At 40.8% G+C, this 26,446-nt stretch overlaps 1 protein-coding gene across 2 annotated transcripts; it reads left to right on the plus strand.

The window, feature by feature from the left end:
• The first annotated feature begins 1,759 nt into the window (after nt 1-1,759).
• Nucleotides 1,760-26,432, plus strand: LOC115162622 (serine/threonine/tyrosine-interacting protein). 2 transcript variants are annotated; one of them, XM_029714096.1, is made up of 11 exons: nt 1,760-1,981; nt 2,670-2,702; nt 2,811-2,879; nt 16,948-17,045; nt 17,148-17,208; nt 17,318-17,354; nt 22,599-22,638; nt 22,796-22,846; nt 25,141-25,213; nt 25,378-25,468; nt 25,939-26,432. In XM_029714096.1, exons 1-11 carry the CDS (start codon nt 1,922-1,924, stop codon nt 26,010-26,012), a joined length of 687 nt encoding a protein of 228 aa, XP_029569956.1. In that variant the 5' UTR covers nt 1,760-1,921; the 3' UTR covers nt 26,013-26,432. The 2 variants fall into 2 exon arrangements, with proteins under 2 accessions (XP_029569956.1, XP_029569957.1); XM_029714097.1 differs by having other exon boundaries at nt 1,761-1,981; nt 2,811-2,864.
• Nucleotides 26,433-26,446: the final 14 nt, after the last annotated feature.

A 26,446-nucleotide genomic window follows, 5' to 3' on the forward strand; every position in this document is an offset into this window, starting at 1 on the left:
AGGTAAAAATCTGTCGTTCTGCCCCTGAGCAAGGCAGTTAACCCACTGTTCCCCAGGCACTGTGGATGTCAATTAAGGCAGCCCCCCGCACCTCTCTGATTCAGAGTGGTTGGGTTGAATGCGGAAGACGTTTCAGTTGAAGGCATTTAGTTGTACAACTGACTAGGTCTCCTTTCCCTTTATAACGCCTTTGGCAGGCACCCTCTTCCGAAGACTAAACGTAACTTCTGACGTGGACAATTTTGCTTGGCTACGCAGTAGTGGGTGAACAGGGAGTACATGAGGGGACTAAGCACGCACCCCTGAGGGGACCCCGTGTTGAGGATCAACATGGCAGATGTGTTGTTGCCTACCCTTACCACCTGGGACAGCCCGTCAGGAAGTCCAGGATCCAGTTGCAAAGGGAGGTGTTTTGTCCCAGGGTCCTTAGCTTAGTGATGAGCTTTGTGGGCACTATGGTGTTGAACACTGAGCTGTAGTCAATGAACAGCGTTCTCACATAGGTGTTCCTTTTGTCCAGGTGGAAAATGGCCGTGTGGATTGAGATTGTGTCATCTGCGGATCTGTTGGGGCGGTATGCGATTTGAAGTGGGTCTAGGTTTTCCGGGATGATGATGTTGATGTGAGCCATGACCAGCCTTTCAAAGCACTTTATGGCTACCGACGTGAGTGCTACGGGGCAGTAGTCATTTAGGTAGGTTCCCTTCACTTTCTTGGGTACAGGGATTATGGTGGTCTGTTTGAAACATGTAGGGATTACAGACTCGGTCAGGGAGTGGTTGAAAATGTCAGTGAAGACACTTGCCAGTCCGCGCATGCTCTGAGTACACGTCCTGGTAATCCGTCTGGCCCTGCGGCCTTGTGAATATTGACCTGTTTAAAGGTCTTGCTCACTTCGGCTACGGAGAGTGTGATCACACTGTCGTCCGGAACAGCTGGTGCGGTAGAGAGAGAGTCGAAAACAGCATGTCCGGTGAACAGGTCAGGGTTCCATAGCCGCAGGCAGAACAGTTTAAACTGGAGCAGCAGCACGACCAGGTAGACTGGGGACAGCAAGGAGTCATCAGCCCAGGTAGTCCTAAGGCATGGTCCTAGGGCTCTGGTCCTCCGAAAGAGAGAATTAGAGGGGGCATACTTAAAATCACACAGGACACCGGATAAGACAGGAGAAATACTCCAGATATAACAGACTGACCTTAGCCCCCCGACACAAACTATTGCAGCATAAATACTGGAGGATGAGACAGGAGGGGTCGGGAGACACTGTGGCCCCGTCCGACGATACCCCCGGACAGGGCCAACCAGGCAGGATATAACCCCACCCACTTTGCCAAAGCACAGCCCCCACACCACTTCACTTGCCGCACTTTCGGATTCAAGCATACTCGTCATTTCCTCTAGACCGACCTCACTCCAACTCTCTCACCAAGGAGCCATGCTGGCGTTGTAGAAGAACTCCCCCTTGTTCTTCTACCAACTTGGGCACATCGCCCTCGTGTGGCAACATTTGCAAACACAGAAAAGGGTCTATATTTTCAATGTTAACTTCAATTGGATAGTGACATCCCAAGGATCCCGCATTGAAATTCCCATTTATTTACAGAGAGCAGTTAAGAGCACGTCTACGTGGTGATCGAAGAAGTTATTTTTTTCAAGCAAAGAATAAGGGAGTTGTACTCCAGTCTGGTAGGTGGCGGTAATGCAACATTTATTGGATTCCAACTGCCGTTAAACGTCATCGAAGAAGAACGTCTACGTGGTGACAGTTTGTCTCTGGTCACGTGACTCATCCGAAAGGCAGCAGCATGGCGGAAACGCATGTGGAACCTCAAAACAAACTCCTGCAATTGTACAGTTTTAGCTAGCAAACCACCGAAACCGAGCGACAGGCCGGGACACCGGCGCCCGAGTACACTGCAAGATGGACGAGGAGAATAAGCTTCAGTTCCCGTCCCTTCCTCCGTGTAAGGAGGACCTATTGGTAAGTTCTAGCATGCAAAGCTAATGCAGCTAGCTAAATGTAAAGTTAGCGTACTCAAAAACAGCCCTTGTAAAATGAACGTGACGTTAATCTAACATGTCATCTCTCACTCGACAAATGTGACTAACGTTAGTAAAATGTAATCTTGTCTGAAGCATTTTTAAATGACCGTTAATGCTATTTCTGCTCAAATTAGATGTGTTCCGCGAACTAGCTACTCAACGTCAGCTAACTGTCAAGTTAGTTTCTATGGCCAATATACCACAGCGAAAGTCTGTTGGGCACGACACAACGCCTAATTCCTATTATAAACTGGTTACAAACGTAATTAAAAATAAACAAAAGTTGTCATGAGTATTTTATATGGTCTCATACTACGGCTTTCAGCCAATCAACATACCACGGGTATGACAAAACATATATATATATATATATATTTTTTTTTTACAGCTCTAATTACTTTGGTAACCAGTTTAATAGCAATAGGTTTTGTGGTATATGGCCAATATACCACTGTTAAGGGCTGTTCTTACACACGACGCATCGCAGCGTGCCTGGGCACAGCCATTAGCCGTGGTATATTGGCCATATACCACACCCCCCTCGTGCATTATTGCTTAAATATACCGTTAAGTAGCTAGTTAGCCTGCCAGCTATCATCCCTTGATTTTTCTGAAATCTTCCACAGGATTGGGCGTATCCAATGAGACGAGAAATGCAGGTAGCTATGCCCTTTTCTCCCCAAAGTGGAATTCTTGAAACGGGCAACAGAATTGCTGAGTCATTATATCTCATAATGATGCCAAAACATGTTTCTCCATTGTGTTAGGAAATTCTACCAGGCCTATTTTTAGGTCCCTACTCAGCTGCTATGAAAAGCAAGGTATGTTGGTATACTGTAAGTAAAACAGGGGTGGCTATTCTGATCTGCGAGGGCAGGTGTGGGTGCAGACCTTTGTTCCAGACCAGTCGAGCAGTAACACCTCATTCAATAAGTCAGTCTCGACTGATGATGGGGGGATAATTCATTAGTAGAATCAGGTGTGTTTCTGCTTGGCTGGAACAAAAGCCTACACTCAAACTGACCCTTTACGTGTAAAGGGCCATCCACACCAAGGACGATAAACATTGAAGTAGTTCTAATTCAAGTGAACAGCAGCGTCCACACGGCAACAATAACTACAAAAACGGTGGAAAACTATGGCTATCATTGGGGTCACTTTCAGAGTGCAGTCAACAATCAATCAAAATGTCTTCTGATGCGTTCTAACTAGGAATACCTGTTAATGGGGGGGACAGGAGGCAGAGCGCACGGTGAGCTTTCCTGAATAACTGGTTGTGTGAGCATGTTGTTGGCCACATTAATTATAGGATGACTTGGGAGACTGATTCTCCACGACAGACAGCACATCTGTGTCAGAAGCCAATTTCTTCCAAAATACACCATATGAGGGGCCTGCTAATATACCATTCTGAACCTTGTAAACCACTTGTGTCCAACTCATTGTATGGAGGGCTGAGTGTATGTGGGTTTTTGCTCTTCCTTACTTGATTGATGAATTAATATTAGTAAGGAACTCTCCACACCTGGTAGTCAAGGACTTAATTGAAAGGAAAAAACTAAAACCTGCAGACACTAGGTCCTCTATGGAAAGCGTTTGATAGCCCTGTTGTAAACTGTCGAATAGACCCATAACTGATCCAAATGGTTGCATAATGAGGCCTTGACAATGCAGTTATTTCGGCATGAAGCATGCATTCAAAATAGGACTTTTGAGCTGTTATTCAAATTAGTCTACGTCACTGCAGTTTACAGCCTAGACAATAATTGTGTAGCCTACTTACTTGATAACAATAATACAATTTCAAATTTTACTGTTAGCCTAGGTAGAGTAATTTTATTTAAAACGTAGGCCTAATCAATAGTGCAACTTTGGTCTGCAGAGCGCAGCCATTTCATAATGTTAACTCATTTTTTTTCTCTCACTTTGACAGGTAAATATTTATAGCCCTAATATTTAATGAATGGCCTAATATCTTGCTTATATTTAGCTTCTTACTGGCTACACATCTTCAATCTTCCCTCTTCCAACTGTTCCCCGGCTCAGTAGGCTACAGGCTACGCAACGCTCTCCACTATTCCTCGTTTCGTGGAGTCCCAGGAAAAGCTATAGGCTACAAAAGCTATAGGACATTTATTTTGAGATTTTTTGTAAGACTAGGCCTGTTCAAGGAGAGAAGCAGGCTTGCTCTTGCTTATTGCTGAATGTAAAATAGGCCTACAGCATAGGCCAAAATAATATTAACTTCAGTTATATAACGCTTTTCAATACAAGTAACAGTGCTTAATAAAATAAAAGTACTAAAGAAACAAAGACTGGAGGATGGAGAATGAAAAAAGATGGCTTATTAAAATCATACTTTGAAATCATCTTTATAAAAGTGTCTTCAGCAGGGATTTAAAGAGGCACTGAATTTGCATGCCTGATTTCCTCTGGCAGATGATTCCAACGTTTTAGGGGGCCTAATGGCAAATTCCCGGTTTACTTTTGTTTTCAACCTAGACTTTGGAATGGTCAACAGTGCCCTGCCAAAGAATCTCCGGTTACATCCTGGCTCGTAATGAGATTAAAATATCAGAGATATAGGATGGGGCTAAAACAAGCCTTAAACTTGATTAATGCAATTATAAAATGTATTCTGAAAGGGACTGGTAGCCAGTGTAGAGAAGCTAAACTCTCAGCTACAGCATGACAAGTGGTACCGGAGAGCCAAGTCTTAGACCAAAAGGCTCCTTAACAGCTTCTACCCCGAGCTCAGGCTCGATGTACACTCACTGGACCCTAACCACACACAGACATGCATATTAACGCCACACGTATACATTCACACCCTTCACATATGCTGCTGCTACTCTGTTTATCTATGTCACTATTTATCTATTGTCACTTTACCCCTACCTACATGTACATATTACCTTGACTAACTCGTACCCCTTGTTATTGTTACTTTATTGTTACAATTTTTCCTTTAGTTATTTGTCAATTTTTTTTAAAATACTTGGAAAAAACAACGTCCCACTCTATTCAACAGCCAGTGGAAGAGCGTGGCGCGAAATACAAAAACCTAAAAAATGCTATAATTTCAATATTTCAAACATACGACTATTTTACACCATTTGAAAGATAAGACTCTCGTTAATCTAACCACATTGTCCGATTTCAAAAAGGCTTTACAGCGATAGCAAAACATTAGATTATGTTCGGAGAGTACATAGACACAAATAATCACACAGCCATTTTTCAAGGAAGCATATATGTCACAAAAACCCAAACCACAGCTAAATGCAGCACTAACCTTTGATCTTCATCAGATGTTACTCCTAGGACATTGTTATACAATACATGCATGTTTTGTTCAATCAAGTTCATATTTATATCAAAAAACAGCTTTTTACATTAGCATGTGATGTTCAGAACTAGCATACCCACCGCAAACTTCCGGTGAATTTACTAAATTACTCACGATAAACGTTCACAAAATACATAATTATTTTAAGAATTAGAGATACAGAACTCCTTTATGCAATCGCGGTGTCAGATTTTAAAATAGCTTTTCGGCGAAAGCACATTTTGCAATATTCTGAGTACATAGCCCGGCCATCACGGCTAGCTATTTTGACACCCACCAAGTTTGGGACAACCTAAACTCAGAATTACTATTAGAAAAATGTGATTACCTTTTGCTGTTCTTCATCAGAATGCACTCCCAGGACTTCTACTTCAACAACAACATGCTGTTTTGGTTCCAAATAATCCATAGTTGTATTGAAATAGCTCCGTTTTGTTTGTGCGTTCAGGTCACTATCAAAAGGGTCACGCGCGAGCGCATTTCGTGACAAAAAAAATCTAAATATTCCATTACCATACTTAGAAGCATGTCAAACGCTGTTTAAAATATTTTTTTATGCTATTTTTCTCGTAAAATAGCGATAATATTCCAACCGGGCGACGTTGTATTCATTCAAAGGCTGAAAGAAAACAATGGAGAATTCTCATGAACGTGCATCTCCAGTGTCACTGTCGCCAGGCTGATCACTCACAAATTCTCCTGCTGTTCTTCGCCCAGAGACAGCAGACACCCCATTACACTTTCTGGCGGCTTTAGCGAGCCAATGGGAGCCTTAGAAAGTGTCACGTTACAGCACAGATGCTGTATTTTCGATAGAGATGCAACAGAAGGACAACAAATTGTCAGACAGGGCACTTCCTGTATGGAATCTTCTCAGGTTTTGGCCTGCCATATGAGTTCTGTTATACTCACAGACACCATTCAAACAGTTTTAGAAACTTTCGAGTGTTTTCTATCCAAATCTACTAATTATATGCATATTCTAGTTTCTGGGCAGGAGTAGTAACCAGATTAAATCGGGTACGTTTTTTATCCGGCCGTGCAAATACTGCCCCCTAGCCCCAACAGGTTAAAATACATTTTTATGGTATTTTTCTTGTAAAATGGCGATAATATTCCAACCGGACAATTCTGTATTCATTCAGAAAGGAAGAGAAAAAATGGCGAGGTCTCGTGAATGCGCATTTCTAATCTCTTAGCCACCAGGCAGTCCACTGACAAACTGTGCTCCAGAATTGACCCCTGAGGGACACCATAGTAGGTTTTGAGTCGTATGTACGGGATACGCATGGTATTCGTCGTCCAAAGAAATGCTTACGTGTAGGTTCCTTCTCGACAATGCATTAACATTAATCAAGCATAAGTATAATCGAGGAAGGCATAATTTATAGTCCAATATTTACCTGTGTATTTGGGGATGGGGGGGGCAGTGTATAAACTGAGCAAATTGAATAGATGCTGGTGACAAGACTGAACCACCCATGCTCACAGATAAATCTCTGCCACATAGATATGACCTAAACCAGTCGAGGGCAAAGCAGGAGATTCCCACCCACCTTTCCAGATTGTCAACAAGGATGTTATGATCAATAGTATCAAATGCAGCACTGATTTTTTTTTTTAAACATTTTTATTTAAAATGTGATTTATTCGGGTCCCATTAGCCGACGGCTAGGCTTACTGGTGTCCAACACATAACAAAAAATACATTACAGACCAAATTTGAGCACTGAGCAAATTGTTTGATTGGGTTCAAGACCAAATGGTTGCACAGAACAGACAGGGAGATCAGCACAGTGAAAAATATCCAAACTTAATAAACAACCATTATAAAAATGCAAATCACTTACAAACCAAATCACTTGAGCAACAAGGCAAGCAGTAACATGCTGTAAAAGATGCACATGCTAAATGGCGTTTGTTGAACTGCTACATTTAAATATGAGTTTCTATATCATTTTTCCTTACTTATACATTTTAAGAACTATTTGCAGTTATCACTGATAATAAACACGAACTGAATGGACTGTTACCTTATTAATCAAGCTGGACTCGGGGTAGAAGTAACATGGTAAATGTAAATCTGGGACATAATTTGTGAATGTCCGTCATAAATTACAATTTACTTAAAGCCTAATCTAGACCCCCCCTCCCTACGGAGTAATTATAGACCCATCTCTAAACATCCTTTTGTATCCAAGATTTCGAAAAAAGTAGCTTTCAAGCAATTGGTGGCGCATCTACAAAGAAAGTTGTCTCATAGTTCAATGGCTGTGAGTTCTAATCCCACCTGAGTCAGATGTTCTCCCCCCCCCCCTCTAAATCCTTAATTTACAATATTCATCCCGTACAATATATATCCATCTATTTCTGAAAAATTAAAGCATACCTTTGACAGGGATCACCCTGGTAGTAGTTGTCGGTTTTTATACAGTACCCAAGACCAATGTTCCCTCCAAATAAATTAGGCACTGAGCAAATTTCATGTCTGCTGAGCTCAGACTTGAACCCTGTGAATATTCTGTGCAACTTCCAGCCTACTAGAGTGGCCTACCATAAAAAAAACTGGCGAAAGTGCATCCCATAACATTTTAACATGGAACTAGCTGTTCTATCATTCAGCCTACAGTAGCATCCAATGTGTGGCCCAGCGTCGTTCAGGTTTGGCCGAGGTAGGCCGTCATTGTAAATAAGAATTTGTTCTTAACTTCTCTGGGATCGTTCGGGACGTGAGCCTCCCACCTCGCCAACAGCCAGAGAAATTGCAGGGCGCCAAATTCAAACAACAGTAATCTCATAATTAAAATTCCTCAAACATACAAGTATTATACACCATTTTAAAGATAAACTTCTTGTTAATCCAGCCACAGTGTCCGATTTCAAAAAGGCTTTACGGCGAAAGCACACCATGCGATTATGTTAGGTCAGCGCCTAGCCACAGAAAACCATACAGCCATTTTCCAACCAAGGAGAGGTGTCACAAAAGTCAGAAATAGCGTTAAAATTAATCACTTACCTTTGATCTTCATCTGATGGCACTCCCAGGTCTCCATGTTAGATGACAAATGTTTGTTTTGTTCGATAAAGTTAATCTTTATGTCCAAATACCTCCCTTTTTGTTCACGCGTTTAGTCCAGTAATCCAAATGCACAAAGCGCGGGCACAAAGTCAAAAAAGTTATATCTTTTTTTTATTTTTTTTATTTCACCTTTATTTAACCAGGTAGGCAAGTTGAGAACAAGTTCTCATTTACAATTGCGACCTGGCCAAGATAAAGAAAAGCAGTTCGACAACATACAAAAACATAGAGTTACACATGGAGTAAAACAACATACAATCAATGATGCAGTAGAAAAAAATAAGACTATATACAATGTGAGCAAATGATGTGAGGTAAAGGCAAAAAAATGCCATGGTGGCAGAGTAAATAAAGTATGGCAAGAAAAACACTGGAAAGGTAGATTTGTAGTTTGAAGAAAGTTAAAATATAAATAATATGGTGCAAAGGAGCAAAAATAAATAAAATAAATAAATACAGTAGGGGAAAAGGTAGTAGTTTGGGCTCAATTAAAGATGGGCTATGTACAGGTGCAGAGATCTGTGAGCTGCTCTGACAGCTGGTGCTTAAAGCTAGTGAGGGAGATAAATATTAAAGTTAGTAGAAACATGTCAAATGATGTATATAAACAATCTTTAGGATGTTTTTATCAGAAATCTTCAATAATATTCCAACCGGACAGTTCTGTTGTCATTAGAAAGGAAAGAGAACGAGTGTCGCGCTCACGGCCATGAGCGAGACTAAACTAATGTCTTTCAGCTTGACCACTTGTTGAAACAGCTCTTATTCGATCCCCTTTCACAATACAAGCCTGAAACAACTTCTAACGACTGTTGACATCTACTGGAAGCCTTAGGAAGTGCAATCTGACCCCACAGACAGGATATTGGATAAGCAATCACTTAAAAAAAATACTACAAACCTCAGATTTCCCACTTCCTGTTTGGATTTCTCTCAGGTTTTTGCCTGCCATATGAGTTCTGTTATACTCAGACATTATTTTAACAGTTTTGGAAACTTTTGTGTTTTCTATCCAAATCTACCAATTATATGCATATCCTAGCTAATGGGCCTGAGTAGCAGGCAGTTTAGTTTGGGCATGCTTTTCATCCAAAATTCCAAATGCTGCCCCCTATCCTAGTGAAGTTAACTGACTTGCCTAGTTAAATAAAGGTCACACACACCACTGACCAAAAAGTTTTGTTGGCATTTACGTATGTCCCCATTACCAGTAAAACATAATCAAAACCTATTTCTTTCACTTATTTGCTTTTTCATTGTTCATTTGTTAAGTCGTTTCATTCTCAACAAGGATTTCTATGGAACGCCGTTTGGGTCTTTGCATGTCAAAAAAGATACACGTCAAATAAGCTTGTTGACCAATCAGGACCTGAATATGACTGCACATCACATAAGTTAACGCGTTGGTTCATTTTTTACGTAGTTATTACACAATGATTACACTATCACTCGTATTTCATGTCACAACGATTCATCGATACATATACTATGATGCTGGTGAAGTTGTCTCGCGCACCTACAGTGCTGGTTATAAAAAAGAAAAGAAAAAAGCTAGCTAGCTCATGGATGCAAACAATGTTCTTCCCAAAAACAGCGCAAAACGACAATCTGTTTCAGTAGCTATAGTTAGCTAACAATATAGCTAGGTGTTAGGTTCTAACTCTCAGAGTAAAAAACTCAAAGGACACTATGAAAGCTTTCCCCAGAGGATCAATACAGCTGTATTAGACACAAACATTTTCACACAAGCACTGATATTTAACCCTTCCTCCTAGGCTGAGTCTCCTCCTTCACATCTGTACAAACATTGTCTTTACTGCTAGGCAGGACACTATGTGATGCGGGCCGTAAACTTTTATTTCTCCCATAACGTGACCTGACCTCGAACCCCCCCCCCCCCCCCCCATCACGAATCCATGGCTCTCTCCCCTTATCAATGCCTGCCACGTGATCGCTTCCCTGCACTCAATATTTCAATAGGATACCTGATATAATGTAAATGTTATACATTACCCTTTCTCCCTCACTGGCATAAGTATTTCATATTCTCAGAACCCAAGTGTCATCTAAAATAACCTTAATTTATAAGACAGTTCTTATTTGATTAATGGTGGTCGGACCCATCTATGTGACGCTAGCCACAATAGTGGACTTTGCGGTTAGCCTTCAAAATAAGTGTCATTGACAGTGATGCAAATGAATACAAATCGTAGAATTATGCCAGAATTGAATAGATCATGCTAAACGAGGTTGGAATGTTATATACAAACAACAAAAGACAATTTATTTGACAATCTGTTTAAATCACACTAGATGTATTATACTTTAGAATTAAATTGGGGGCATACTTATTTCACTGTACAGCCTTACCTATGGATTGTGGATCAATGACATGGGGTATCAGTCTACACAGTGACACCCAGAGAACATTAGCATTGTAGCTCTTATTGCGGGATTCAAACAACTGTGGATTGAGCCACATTTATTGTCAACCTATGTGTATTGAACACTATTCCCAAGGAAAAACAATACTGTGTGGATGTTTTGGAGTCTGATAACTCACAGGAGGACGTTGGGGGAAAAATGTATTGAGTAGACTGATACCTAAGGATTGGGGATCAATGAAATGGGGTAAGGCTGTACAGTGCAATATGAATGTCAATACACAATAGGCTGACTGGGGAGATGATTTGACATTACCAGAGGTCGACCGATTAATCGGAATGGCCGATTTAATTAGGGCCGATTTCAAGTTTTCATAACTCTGTATTTTTGGCCACCGATTTGCCGAATTATTATTATTATTATTATTATTATTTTATATATATATATATATATATATATATATATATATATTTTTAAACCTTTATTTAACTAGGCAAGTCAGTTAAGAACACATTCTTATTTTCAATGACGGCCTAGGAACGTTGGGTTAACTGCCTTGTTCAGGGGCAGAATGACAGATTTTTATCTTGTCAGCTTGGGGATGCAACCTTACGTTAACTAGCCCAACGCTCTAACCACCTGCTTTACGTTGCCAAGGTAAGTTGCTAGCTAGCATTAAACTTATTAAAAAAAACAATCAGTCAATCATAAACACTAGTTAACCTCTCTAGGGCAGGTGGCACCAAATCGTCCCACCTACGTAACAGCCAGTTGAATCCTGTGGCGCGATATTCAAATACCTTAGAAATGCTATTACTTCAATTTCTCAAACATATGACTATTTTACAGCATTTTAAAGACAAGACTCTCGTTAATCTAACCACACTGTCCGATTTCCAAAAGGCTTTACAACGAAAGCAAAACATTAGATTATGTCAGCAGAGTACCCAGCCAGAAATAATCAGACACCCATTTTTCAAGCTAGCATATGTCACAAAAACCCAGAAGACAGCTAAATGCAGCACTAACCTTTGATGATCTTCATCAGATGACACACCTAGGACATTATGTTATACAATACATGCATATTTTGTTCAATCAAGTTCATATTTATATCAAAAACCAGCTTTTTACATTAGCATGTGACGTTCAGAACAAGCATACCCCCCGCAAACTTCCGGCGAATTTACTAACAATTTACTAAATTACTCACGATAAACGTTCACAAAAAGCATAACAATTATTTTAAGAATTATAGATACAGAACTCCTCTATGCACTCGATATGTCTGATTTTAAAATAGCTTTTTGGTGAAAGCACATTTTGCAATATTCTAAGTAGATAGCCCGGCATCACAGGGCTAGCTATTTAGACACCCAACAAGTTTAGCCTTCACCAAACTCCGATTTACTATTAGAAAAGTTTGATTACCTTTCCTGTTCTTCGTCAGAATGCACTCCCAGGACTTCTACTTCAATAACAAATGTTGGTTTCGTCCCAAATAATCCATAGTTATGTTCCAACAGCGGCGTTTTGTTCGTGCGTTCAAGACACTATCCGAATGGTAAATAAGGGTCACGCGCACGGCGCATTTCGTGACAAAAGATTTCTAAATATTTCATTACCGTACTTCGAAGCATGTCAACCGCTGTTTAAAATCAATTTTTATGCAATTTTTCTCGTAAAATAGCGATAATATTCCAACCGGGCGACGTTGTATTCATTCAAAGGCTGAAAGAAAACAATGGAGAATTCTCATGAACGTGCATCTCCAGTGTCACTGTCGCCAGGCTGATCACTCACAAATTCTCCTGCTGTTCTTCGCCCAGAGACAGCAGACACCCCATTACACTTTCTGGCGGCTTTAGCGAGCCAATGGGAGCCTTAGAAAGTGTCACGTTACAGCACAGATGCTGTATTTTCGATAGAGATGCAACAGAAGGACAACAAATTGTCAGACAGGGCACTTCCTGTATGGAATCTTCTCAGGTTTTGGCCTGCCATATGAGTTCTGTTATACTCACAGACACCATTCAAACAGTTTTAGAAACTTTAGGGTGTTTTCTATCCAAAGCCAATAATTATATGCTTATTCTAGTTACTGGGCAGGAGTAGTAACCAGATTAAATCGGGAACGTTTTTTATCCGGCCGTGTAAATACTGCCTCCTAGCCATAACAGGTTAACTACACATGGTTGATGATATTACTAGTTTATCTAGCCTGTCCTGCTTTGCATATAATCGATGTGGTGCGCATTCGCGAAAAAGGACTGTCTTTGCTCCGACGTGAACCTAACCATAAACATCAATGTCTTTCTTAAAATCAATACACAAGTATATATTTTTAAACCTGCATATTTAGTTAATATTGCCTGCTAACATGAATTTCTTTTAACTAGGGAAAATGTGTCACTTCTCTTGCAAACAGAGTCAGGGTATATGCAGCAGTTTGGGCCGCCTGGCTTGTTGCGACCTGTGAAGACTATTTCTTCCTAACAAAGACGGCAGACTTCGCCAAACGGGGATGATTTAACAAAAGCGCATTTGCGAAAAAAGCACAATCGTTGCACAACTGTACCTAACCATAAACATCAATGCCTTTCTTAAAATCAATACACAGAAGTATATATTTTTAAACCTGCATATTTAGCTAAAAGAAATCCAGGTTAGCAGGCAATATTAACCAGGTGAAATTGTGTCAGTTCTCTTGCGTTCGTTGCACGCAGAATCAGGGTATACAGAATCTGGCTCGTTGCGAACTAATTTGGCAGAATTTTACGGAACTGTGAAATAACATTGTTGGTTGTGCGATGTAACAGGAATATTTAGACTTATGGATGCCACTTATGGATGCCACCAAAGAATGTTTTCGAGATGATAGTTTCCGGATTTGACCATATTAATGACCTAAGGTTTATTATATTATAGTTAAGTCTATGATTTGATAGAGCAGTCTGACTGAGCGGTGGTAGGCAGCAGCAGGCTCGTAATAGTCAAAGATATATGGTTTAGAGAGATAGTCGACGCGTCATAATTCCTGTAATAACTTGCGGCTGAACTTGAAAGGGGTTCCTTCGTTATTTTACCGCTCATGTCTTCCATAGAGAATGTCTTGATCTACTTCAAATAAGGTCTGTTTTGTGCTTAAACCGCCTCGGCGTTTTGATACCTGTGTAAATCTCACTAGGTAACCGTTTGTCAACATATTTTCATAAATCCACTCTACAAAAAAAATGATCTTCGCTTATATTGATCAGAGTTATATCCTGTGGATATCTACACAGTTATAAAATTGGCAAGGTGGTGTAAGCCTAAACCAAACACAGACCTTATTTTAAGTTAATCTAAAAATATCCTATGGAATAAATAAAGGAACCGCTTTTCAGATTTTGCTAGAAGGTGTCATGGGAATTGTGACTCGCACTTTGGTAGTCAATTCTTACCATGCCCATTATTAAAATAGGATTTCCTGCATATAGAAATTAGTTTTTGTTTTCAGCATTCATCACAAGTAACTTAAACTCTATTTTTATTATTCAAACAGTTGAGAGTATTTGTCTCCTAAGCAGACTCTTCAGTATCGTTGTCACTTCAGCGCTGTGTGTGTGTGTGTGTATATATATCTATCATAATAATAATCGGCCGATTAATCGGTAGCGGCTTTTTTGGTCCTCCAATAATCGGTATCGGCATTGAAAAATCATAATCGGTCGACCTCTATTTGACATAGTCACAGTCCCGCGATTAGAGCTACAACCCTAATATTTGTCTAAACCCTTCAGTTGTGTTCTGTGTGTGTCACCGAGTAGACTGATTCCCCATTTAATTTCTTCACATTCCAACTTTGTTTAACATTATGGAGTGTAAATATGGCATGATTCCACCAATTGTAACCTTCTGAATCACTTTCAAAGAGGTACTTTTATTTTGAAGGCAAACCGCAAATTCCACTTGTGCCTAATTCTTATTGTGGCTAGCTTCACAACACATAACCTGGTCATTCCGAGCCTCACTAGCCAGATGAAGCTAGCTGGCTGCTTGTAATGTTAGCTTTGGGCAACAGGGTTAAGTAGCTGGCTAGCTATTTATGTTCATGAACTGAAGTTCAATTTCAATTTGCGAACAAGTGTCTACCTAGCTAATACTTACTCACAAGGATTCCTGAATCATTGCTAGGAATAGTGAAAATGACTGCAGTTTCTACTGGTCATTATTTTCAGGCTGGTTGTATTGGTGCTAGCTAGGTACCAAGCTAAAGCTTGCAAGGTACCCCAGAAGTTGCGGTCGAACAAGTAATGCTTTATTACCAACGTGGTATTGTAAACGCATCGTTCGTGGCCGGTGTTTGCAGACTTTTTTACACAGCTTTGACAGTGCTACTGATGGTAGTGATGGTGCTTGGCTTACATGTGAATTCTGAACACATTCTATAATAGAACTGTTATTTGACGTGTCAAATGAAAAGCTTATTTAACACATCAAATAGTGTTATTGTCAAATAGTATTATTCTTTCTTGACACGCAAAGAGCCAAACGGCGTTCCATAGTATGTCGTGAAGCAAGTAGCAGTGACGCTATTACTGTGTAACTCCGGTAGGGAAACATTTGAACAATGGCGCACTTGGTAACGTTAGTGTGTACCGGTGCTCGACCAGTCGCGAAAGCCAACATCCCACGGCAGAACGACTGATTGTCAAGGGCAACGAATTCCATTATCTTGACGTTAATGGATTTGGCCTTGGAGTTGTCTCGCTAAAATATTCTTGCTCTTTCAAATGACTGCTCGATCCATGCAGCAGACACTGTGGGCTCGGTTAGGAATGCTGTGTTGCACATGTAGCACAACATTTTACGTGGCGTCATTGCGTCATGTACCTACGTTATATAGGTATGCACGTCAGCTTTGACATCGGTTTTTCAAATCCGCGTTAAACTAGACATTGGGCCGATACTGATATGTTCACCGATATATCGTGCATCCCTAATTATCACCGCATATTGGCTTTGTTTGAATTGCCATTTAAAAATATATATATTTCAAAAAGGTTATGATCACACTTTAGAAAAGTGCAATCACCTTGAAGATGAAGATTAGGGGTTCAATTAAATCCAACCCACATTGCACTATTTACGCAGTAACTCTTTTTCCAATGGTCAAATGTATTCAGACTGGTCTTAAGTACTGTATAAAAACCTACAACTACTACCAGGGCGACCCCTCTCACAGGTATGCTTTCACTTTTCATCATTAGAAGTGTGTGGGCGCAGGATGAATATTTTAAAGAGAGGATTATAAAATAAAGATATCTTCCCCATGTGGGTTTAGAACTCACAACCATTGAACTATAAGCCAACTGTATTTAGTGGACTGTGCCAACAATCGGTTATAGCAGTTTGGAAAAATAATACGAGTTGACATGACTACCATTGTCATCTATTTCTTGTGCCGATGGATGTAGCTACAAATATAAATCCTCATAGCCTACATGTTTTCTTTGTAAAAGCACATAGATGTGTATGAAACGGTAAGCAAAAACTTTGAATTTGGTCATATGTGGAAATGTGCCTTACTGCCTTTAGAATTGTGTAACATCAATAGCTTAGTCAAGGTAGCATAATGAAAAATACATTTGCACACACCAGCAACACCATTGCCAAATAAGGTGCACGGTCACCTGCTAACTAAACCTAAAACATCTGGATTTAAATGTTTTTTTTCCATTTTTTTTTTCAGAAGTTACTCTTTAAGTAACCTTCTGTTTTATGTAACCATAACATAGTAATTTGAGTTTGCCAGATTTACATTTACTACGTCTAGTCTGAGACCAGGCTGTATTAATAGGCCTACAGCGTGCAGTAGGATGTGTTGATCAGTTGATTGACAGATGTACTGTAGAACGATGACCTTTCCTCTAGTGTGGATGTTCGCCAACATTTTCTAGTTGTGTAGTTTATTCTCATAGTTATAGTTAGCGTCTTTGGGGTGAATGGCCCTTAAAATTAGTTATCCAAATGTTGAAGGTCCTGGACCATAAAAATACATTTTGAGTTTGTACAATGTGCTGTTAACTGAACCTTTTTGTCCTCTTAGCTTTCCATCCTTGAAAGACAGGAGATAACGCATTTAGTGTGTGTTCGCCAAGATATTGAGGCAAATTTTATAAAGCCCAACTTCCCACATAAATTTAGGTAAGAAACAAACTGAGAATGGGTACGTGTTTTAAAATTCAGCTACATGACATCTCTCACTCAATCAGCTAATTCATGTTGCCTGCTTTCTTCTGTTTTCAGATACCTTGTTTTAGATATTGCTGACAATCCTGTGGAAAACATAATTAGATATTTCCCTATGGTGAGTTTCAGCATGAGCTAAATGTGGTGGATAATGTTACAATGTACTGCAGCCTAACCTGCCATGTTATTGTTAGTAGGCCTAAATGTATTTTCTCCTCTATCCACAGACTAAAGAATTTATTGATGGCTGTTTAGCAAGCGGAGGTAATAAAAATGTATTTAATTGGATTGAATATTGTCTTTAGAATTTCATTCCAAAAAACTGAGCATACAACAATGTGCAGGTACTTATTTTCCTTCTACAGTGCCTTCAGAAAGTATTCACACCCCTCCAATTTTTTCATCTTTTGTTAGTGTGAAATTTTTATTGATTACATTCATGTTTTGTCACTGGCCTACACACTATCCCATAATGTCAAATTGGAATTATGTTTTTCAAAAATGTCTTGTCAATAAGTATTCAACCCCTTTGTTATGGCAAGCCTAAAGTTAAGGAGTAAAAATTGGCTTGAATAAAAAATAAAGCAGACATTGAATATCCCTTTGAATTTATTAATTACACTTTGGATGGTGTATCAATACACCCAGTCATTACAAAGATACAGGCGTCCTTCATAACTCTGTTGCCGGACAGTAAGGAAACCGCTCAGGGATTTCACCATGAGGCCAATGTTGACTTTAAAACAGTTACAGAGTTTAATGGCTGCGATAGGAAAACCTGAGGATGGATCAACAATACAATACTAACTTAATTGACAGATTGAAAAGAAGGAAGCCTGTATATAATATTTACGGTACTGGTAAAAAAGTTTGGACACATACTCATTCAAGGGTTAAAAAAATAAATACTGACATTCTAGAATTAATAGTGAAGACATCAAAACTATGAAATAGCACATATGGAATCATGTAGCAACCAAAAAAGTGTTAAATAATATAGATGTAATAATTCATATATTTCAGATTCTTCAAATAGCCACCCTTTGCCTTGATGACAGCTTTGCACACTCTTGGCATTCTCTCAACCAGTTTCATGAGGTAATCACCTGGAATGCATTTCCAAAAGTCTTGAAGGAGTTCACACATATGCTGAGCACTTGTTAGCTGCTTTTCCTTCACTCTGCAGTCCAACTCATCTCAATTGTGTTGAGGTTGGGTGATTTGTGGAGACCAGGTCATCTCATGCAGTACTCCATCACTCTCCTCCTTGGTTAAATAACCCTTACACAGCCTGGAGGTGTGTTGGGTCATTGTCATGTTGAAAAACAAAAGATAGTCCCACTAAGTGCAAACCAGATGGGATGACGTAATGCTGTGGTAGCCAGCTGTGGTAGCCGGCTGTGGTGCCTTGAATTCTAAATAAATCACTGATAGTGTGGGCAGCAAAACACCATAACACCACCTCTATGCTTCACGGTGGGAACCACACATGCGGAGATCATCCATTCACCTACTCTGCATCTCACAAAGACACAGTGGTTGGAACCAAAAATCTCATATTTGGACTCATCAGACCAAAGGGCAGATTTCCAGGGGTCTAATGTTCATTGCTTGTGTTTCTTGGCCCAATCAAGTCTCTTCTTTTTGTTTGTGTCTTTTTAGTAGTGGTTTCTTTGCAGCAATTCGACCAAGAAGGCCTGATTCATGCAGTCTCCTCGGAACGTTGATGTTGATCTCTGTTACTTGCACTCTGAAGCATTTATTTGGTCTGGAATTTCTGAGGCTGGTAACGAATGAACTTATCCTCTGCAGCAGAAGTAACTTGGTGTCTTCCTTTCCTGTGCGGTCCTCATGAGAGCCAGTTTCATTATAGCGCTTGGTCTTTGCGACTGCATTTTGAAAATGTTAAAATTTCTTGACATTTCCCGGATTGACTGACCTTCATGTCTTAAAGTAATGATGGAATGTCATTTCTCGCCATAGTATGGACTTCGACTTTTACCAAATAGGGTTATCTTTTGTATACCAACCCTGCCTTGTCACAACACAATTGATTGGCACAAATGCATTAAGATATTCCACAAATTAACTTTTAACAAGGCACACCTGTTAATGGAAATGCATTCCAGGTGACTACCTCATGAAGCTGGTTGAGAGAATGCCAAGCGTGTGCAAAGCTGCCATCAAGGCAATGGGGGGCTAGTTTGAAGAATCTCAAATGTAAATCAAAATATATTTTAACACATGTTTGGTTAATACACTGCTCAAAAAAATAAAGGGAACACTTAAACAACACAATGTAACTCCAAGTCAATCACACTTCTGTGAAATCAAACTGTCCACTTAGGAAGCAACACTGATTGACAATAAATTTCACATGCTGTTGTGCAAATGGAATAGACAACAGGTGGAAATTATTGGCAATTAGCAAGACAACCGCAATAAAGGAGTGGTTCTGCAGGTGGTGACCACAGACCACTTCTCAGTTCCTATGCTTCCTGGCTGATGTTTTGGTCACTTTTGAATGCTGGCGGTGCTTTCACTCTAGTGGTAGCATGAGACGGAGTCTACAACCCACACAATTGGCTCAGGTAGTGCAGCTCATCCAGGATGGCACATCAATGCGAGCTGTGGCAAGAAGGTTTGCTGTGTCTGTCAGCGTAGTGTCCAGAGCATGGAGGCGCTACCAGGAGACAGGCCAGTACATCAGGAGACGTGGAGGAGGCCGTAGGAGGGCAACAACCCAGCAGCAGGACCGCTACCTCCACCTTTGTGCAAGGAGGAGCAGGAGGAGCACTGCCAGAGCCCTGCAAAATGACCTCCAGCAGGCCACAAATGTGCATGTCTGCTCAAACGGTCAGAAACAGACTCCATGAGGGTGGTATGAGGGCCCGATGTCCACAGGTGGGGGTTGTGCTTACAGCCCAACACCATGCAGGACGTTTGGCATTTGCCAGAGAACACCAAGATTGGCAAATTCGCCACTGGCGCCCTGTGCCCTTCACAGATGAAAGCAGGTTCACACTGAGCACATATGACAGACGTGACAGAGTCTGGAGACGCCGTGGAGAACGTTCTGCTGCCTGCAACATCCTCCAGCATGACCGGTTTGGCGGTGGGTCAGTCATGGTGTGGGGTGGCATTTTTCTTTGGGGGGCCGCACAGCCCTCCATGTGCTCGCCAGAGGTAGCCTGACTGCCATTAGGTACCGAGATGAGCTCCTCAGACCCCTTGTGAGACCATATGCTGGTGCGGTTGGCCCTGGGTTCCTCCTAATGCAAGACAATGCTAGACCTCATGTGGCTGGAGTGTGTCAGCAGTTCCTGCAAGAGGAAGGCATTGATGCTATGGACTGGCCCGCCCATTCCCCAGACCTGAATCCAATTGAGCACATCTGGGACATCATGTCTCGCTCCATCCACCAACGCCACGTTGCACCACACTGTCCAGGTGTTGGCGGATGCTTTAGTCCAGGTCTGGGAGAAGATCCCTCAGGAGACCATCCGCCACCTCATCAGGAGCATGCCCAGGCGTTGTAGGGAGGTCATACAGGTACGTGGAGGCCAAACACACTACTGAGCCTCATTTTGACTTGCTTTAAGGACATTACATCAAAGTTGGATCAGCTTGTAGTGTGGTTTTCCACTTTCATTTTGAGTGTGACTCCAAATCCAGACCTCCATGGGTTGATAAATTGTATTTCCATTGATTATTTTTGATTTTGTTGTCAGCACATTCAACTATGTAAAGAAAAAAGTATTTAATAAGATTATTTCATTCATTCAGATCTAGGATGTGTTATTTTAGTGTTGCCTTTATTTTTTTGAGCAGTGTATATGACTCCATATGTGTTATTTCTACAATGTAGAAAATAGTCAAAATAAAAACCCTGGAATGAGTAGGTGTGAACTTTTGACTGGTACTGTATATATTCCAAAACATGCATCCTTTTTGGCACTAAAGTAATACTGTGAAAATGTGTCAAAGCAATTAGCTTTTTGTCCTGAATACAGTTGTTTGGGACAAATCCAATACAACACATTACTGTTTACCACTCTCCATATTTTCAAGCATAGTGGTGGCTGCATCACGTTATGGGTATGCTTGTAATCGTTAAGGACTCAAGTTTTTCAGGATTAAAAAGAAACAGAGCAAAGCCCAGGCAAAATCCTAGAGGAAAACCTGGTCCAGTCTGCTTTCCACCAGACACTGGGAGATTAAATCACCTAAAACACAAGGCCAAATCTACACTGGAGTTGCTTACCAAGAAGACAGTGACTATTCCTGAGTGGCTGAGTTACAGTTTTGACCTAAATCTGCTTGAAAATATCTCAAGACCTGAAAATGGTTGTCTAGCGATGATCAACAACCAAGTTGACAGAGCTTGAAGTATTTTGAAAGGAATAATGGGCAAATGTTACACAATCCAGGTGTGGAACGCTCTTACAGACTTAGCCAGTAAGATCTTAATCGCTGCCGAAGGTGATTGTAATACGTATGGACTCGGAGTTGAATACTAATCTATACTGAACAGAAATATTAACGCAACATGCAACAATTCTAAATATTTTGCTGAGTTACAGTTCATAGAAGGAAGTCAGTCAATTGAAATGCTTTCATTAGGCCCTAATCTATGGATTTCGCATGACTGGGCAGGGCTGTGGCCATGGGCTCACCCACTTGGGAGCCTAGCCAATCAGAACTAGTTTTTCCCCACAAAAGGACTTTATTACAGACAACTACCCCCTTTGTCAATCACGCAGGTGAAGAAGCTGCATATGGATGTCCTGGGCTGGCGTGGTTACAGGTGGTCTGCGGTTGTGAGGCCGTTTGGACGTAATGCCAAATTCTCTAAAATGATGTTGGAGGGTGGTTTCTGCTAGAGAAATCAACATGAAATTCTCTGGCAACAGCTCTGGTGGACATTCCTGCCGTCAGTATGACAATTGCACGCTTCCTCAATTTGACGTCTGTGGCATTGTGTTGGGACAACTGCACATTTTAGAATGGCCTTTTATTGTGCCCAGAATAAGGTGCACCTGTGTAATGATAATCAGCCTCTTGATATGCCACATCTGGCAGGTGGATGGATTATCTTGCCAACGGATTAAATGGTCACTAACAGGGATGTAAACAAATTTGTGCACAACATTTGACAGAAATAAGCTTTTTGTGCATATGGAAAATTTTATTTCATCTCATGAAACACGGGACCAGCACTTTACATGTTGCGTTTATATATTTGTTAAGTGTAGATAGTGCTTTATTCTGACACTTTGACATTTGAGTATTTTGTGTAGATCATTGACCAAAAATTACAATTAAATCCATTTCAATCCCACTTTGTAACACGAGAATTTGCAAAAAGGCTTTCTGAAGGCACTGTATATGACATTTCTTGTACTCTGCACCTGGATAATTGTTGGATTGTGCGAAACAGTGCTTTTTAATTATTACCATTTCCCCGTAGATTTCTATCTTGACTCTTTCCTTGTCTTGTTCACATAGGAAAGGTGCTAGTTCATGGAAACGCAGGGATATCAAGAAGGTTGGTTACCTCGTGTAAAATATTTGATTTTGAACAGATCCAGTGTTTGAAAATTGCCTGCTTGTCTATTGATCTTGATTGATCTTCCTGAATCTGACTCTTCCTAAAGATGAAGATTGGTATCAATCTTAATCTAAATAATTCTCTCTTCTTTCAGTGCTGCCTTGGTTATTGCATACCTTATGGAGACATTTGGTGTAAAATACAGGTAAGACCGTTCAACAAACCAAGCAGGCTTGATTTATTGCTAGCTAGTTCAGAGTAGAGCTGGAATGATAAACCGAAAATGGCCAACACTGACATTGCATTCCTCTTACCAAAGCAAATGTCGGTGATTTTGCTACACAACGTTCGTGTAGATGGTTATAAAACCATAATTTGTTCAACAGTAAAATCCTATGCATTGTGTTGAGTCCTGCTATGAAAGTATCTGCCTGTCCCTGTTTCGCTGTTGGCTGCTGACTCACTCCCTCTCCCCACGGTCCGTGCGGAGGAGAGAGCGATGCTTTCTGAGTAGCACAAGCATGTGAATGTTGTTCAAAATGCTATTGCGGGAAAAATACAGTTTTCAATGCAGCTATTGTTCTAGTTACAGAGAGGAGATTAACAGCTTTCTGTGAGTGTATATACAGTTAATTCGGAAAGTATTAGGCCCCCTTGACTTTTTCTACATTGTTACGTTACAGCCTTCTTCTTAAATTGATTTTCCCCTCATCAGTCTACACACAATACCCCATAAAGACAAAGCAAAAACAGCAAAAAAAAGTTTTTCAAATGTATTAAAAATAAAAACACTGTCACATTTACATAATTATTCAGACCCTTTACTCAGTATTTTGTTGAAGCACCTTTGGCAGCGATTACAGTCGAGTCTTCTTGGGTATGACACTACAAGCTTGACACACCTGTATTTGGGGAGTTTCTCCTGTGCTTCTCAGCAGATCCTCTCAAGCTCTGTCATGGGAGTTTTGCTGCCAAGCTATTATCAGGTCTCTCCTGAGATGTTTGATAAGGTTCAAGTCTGGGCTCTGGCTGGGCCACTCAAGGACATTCAGAGACTTGTCCCGAAGCCACTCCCGTATTGCCTTGGCTGTGTGCGAAGGGTCATTATCCTGTTGGAAGGTGAATCCTTGGCCCCAGTCTGAGGTCCGGAGCAGGTTTTCATCAAGGATCTCTCTACTTGCCTCCGTTCATCTTTCCCTTGATCTTGACTAGTCTCCCAGTCCCTGCCACTGAAAAACATCCCTACAGCACGATGCTGCCACCACCATGCTTCACCGTAGGGATGGTGCCAGGTTTCTTCCAGATGTGATGCTTGGCTTTTAGACCAAAGAGTTAAATATTGATTTCATCAGACCAGAGAATCTTGTTTCTCATGGTCTGAGAGTCCTTTAGGTGCCTTTTGGCAAACTCCAAGCAGGCTGTCATGTGCCTTTTACTGAGTGGCTTCCGTCTGGCCACTCTACCATAAATGCCTGATTGGTGGAGTGCTGCAGAGAGGGTTGTCCTTCTGGAAGGTTCTCCCATCTTCAGAGGAACTCTGGCGCTCTGTCAGTGACCATCGGGTTCTTGGTCACCTCCCTGACCAAGGCCCTTCTCCCCTGATTCCTCAGTTTGGCCTGGGTGGACAGCTCTAGTAATAGTATTGGTGGCTCTAAATTTCTTCCATTTAAGAATGATGGAGGCCACTGTGTTCTTGGGGACCTTCAATGCTGCAGAAATGTTTTGGTACCCTTCCCCAGATCTGTGCCTCGACACAATCCTGTCTTGGAGCTCTACGGACAATTCCTTCGACCTCATGGCTTGGTTTTTGTTCTGACATGTACTGTCAACTGTGGGAGCTTATATAGACAAGTGTGTGTGCCTTTCCAAATCATGTCCAATAAATTGAATTTACCACAGGTGGACTCCAAGTTGTAGAAACAGGATGCCCCAGAGCTCAATTTCGAGTCTCATAGCAAAGGGTCTGAATAATTATGCAAATATGTTATATATATATTTATTTATTTGTGAAAATGTATCCCTTGTTTTCGCTTTGTCATTATGGGGTGTTGTGTGTACACTGAGGAGTATTTCTGTCTGTAATAAAGCCCTTTGTGATAAACTCATTCTGATTGGCTAGGACTGGCTCCCCAGTGGGTGGGCCTATGCCCTCCAAGGCCCACCCATGGCTGCACCCTTGCCTAGTCATGTGAAATTCATAGAATAGGTCCTAAGGAATTGATGTCAATTGACTGATTTCCTTATATGAAATGCAACTCAGTGAAATTGTTGCGTTTATATTTTTGTTCACTGTAGTTATTGCAATATTACTTTTTTCCATATCGCCCAGCTAGTATCTCTCCCAAAAAGTATTTACTGTAATTTATCGCTGATTATTGCAAACAAAATGTCCATATCGCTCTAGTTCATAGACATTATAATGAGTTCACTCCATGTATTGCTGCTGTCCAGATGCATGGTGACCAAAGATCTAGTCACATTTTGCTGGTTCTTCTGCAGGGATGCTTTCAGCCACGTTCAGGAGAGGAGATTCTGCATCAACCCTAACGTCGGCTTTGTGCATCAATTACAGGTAGGGTCCTCTGTATCAAGTTGTGGACTCAACCTTCCAAACCGCTCTGACCACTGATATACCAAAATGGCATGAGGGATATTCAATGGGTTTCAACATAAATTTGGCAGATAAATAAATGTCTGAATGTTTAACATTGCGCCCTCCATATGTGGGTTTTCTAGGAATATGAAGCGATCTACTCAGCTAAATTGACCATCAAGATGTCACCAATACAGCTGGGCAGATCATTCTCCCTGCATGCTGGAATGCCAGGTCAGTGTGTGTGCAACTTGCATTCAGGTGACAGTTCCAAGAACCTGGGCTTTATTGTGTCACCGTCGGTGCATTTGAGATGACTTAAACTGCCTAGAAAGAAGTCTATTGCAGTTGAGGGTGCTTATGTACCAACACTTCCTGTGGTTTTCCAACAGCAAGGCTCATTTCAACATGGCTGTGTCATCATAGCTACCATTGTTCATGTTTTTCATTAATGTCAAAAGAAGTTATTCTCTACCCAATATCATCCTAGCACATTCGTGTACAATCAATGGGTGCAAGTCAGATAATTCCTATAATGCAACACATTGAAAGTAGCTGAATATTATTGATCAGTGACTGGGCAGAATGTATCCACTCAAATATGCCCAATTACAAATGGTTTTCATCCCATGAAGTTGATTTTTACAGTTTATTAACCTCGTCACCAGTCTATGGATTTTTGACTCTGAATCTGTACCTCACAGGCAGCCTGAAACGAAGCCTGGAAGAAGATGAGGATTTTGGGGGAATGCAGGTCGCCGCTGAGCAGAACGGATAGGCTTATTATGCAGATAGCCGTCATCACATACAGTGCACTTTTAAAAAAAAAACATTTTTATTATAATAAATGTAAATATTAAATTTCTAAAGGGGGTCAGAGCATTGGGTCCACTTCCTGACGTCTGAGACAAAGGGAGAGGGATACAATTTCATAAGTGACTTGTGTTTTTCTTGAGCTGTATGCACTGAAGGTTTTATAGCATTTTGCATTTGCAGCGGGACAGTATTGCACTTTTGATACTTGAATTATTTTTTGCCAGAAGGGGGCAGTTGGTAAGGTACAGTAATAGGAAGTAAATGCCCAATGCTGAGCCCCACGTTAGGGAATTGGGAATGTTGGACAGATCAGGTTTACAATTGAGAAACAGCTTGCCAGAGAAATAACGACCCACTGCTCAATAAACAAACATCTAACTTGTCTTTTGTACTGTT

The sequence above is a fragment of the Salmo trutta genome, chromosome 25 (assembly GCF_901001165.1).
Source record: "Salmo trutta chromosome 25, fSalTru1.1, whole genome shotgun sequence".
In the NCBI taxonomy this organism is placed as follows: domain Eukaryota; kingdom Metazoa; phylum Chordata; class Actinopteri; order Salmoniformes; family Salmonidae; genus Salmo; species Salmo trutta.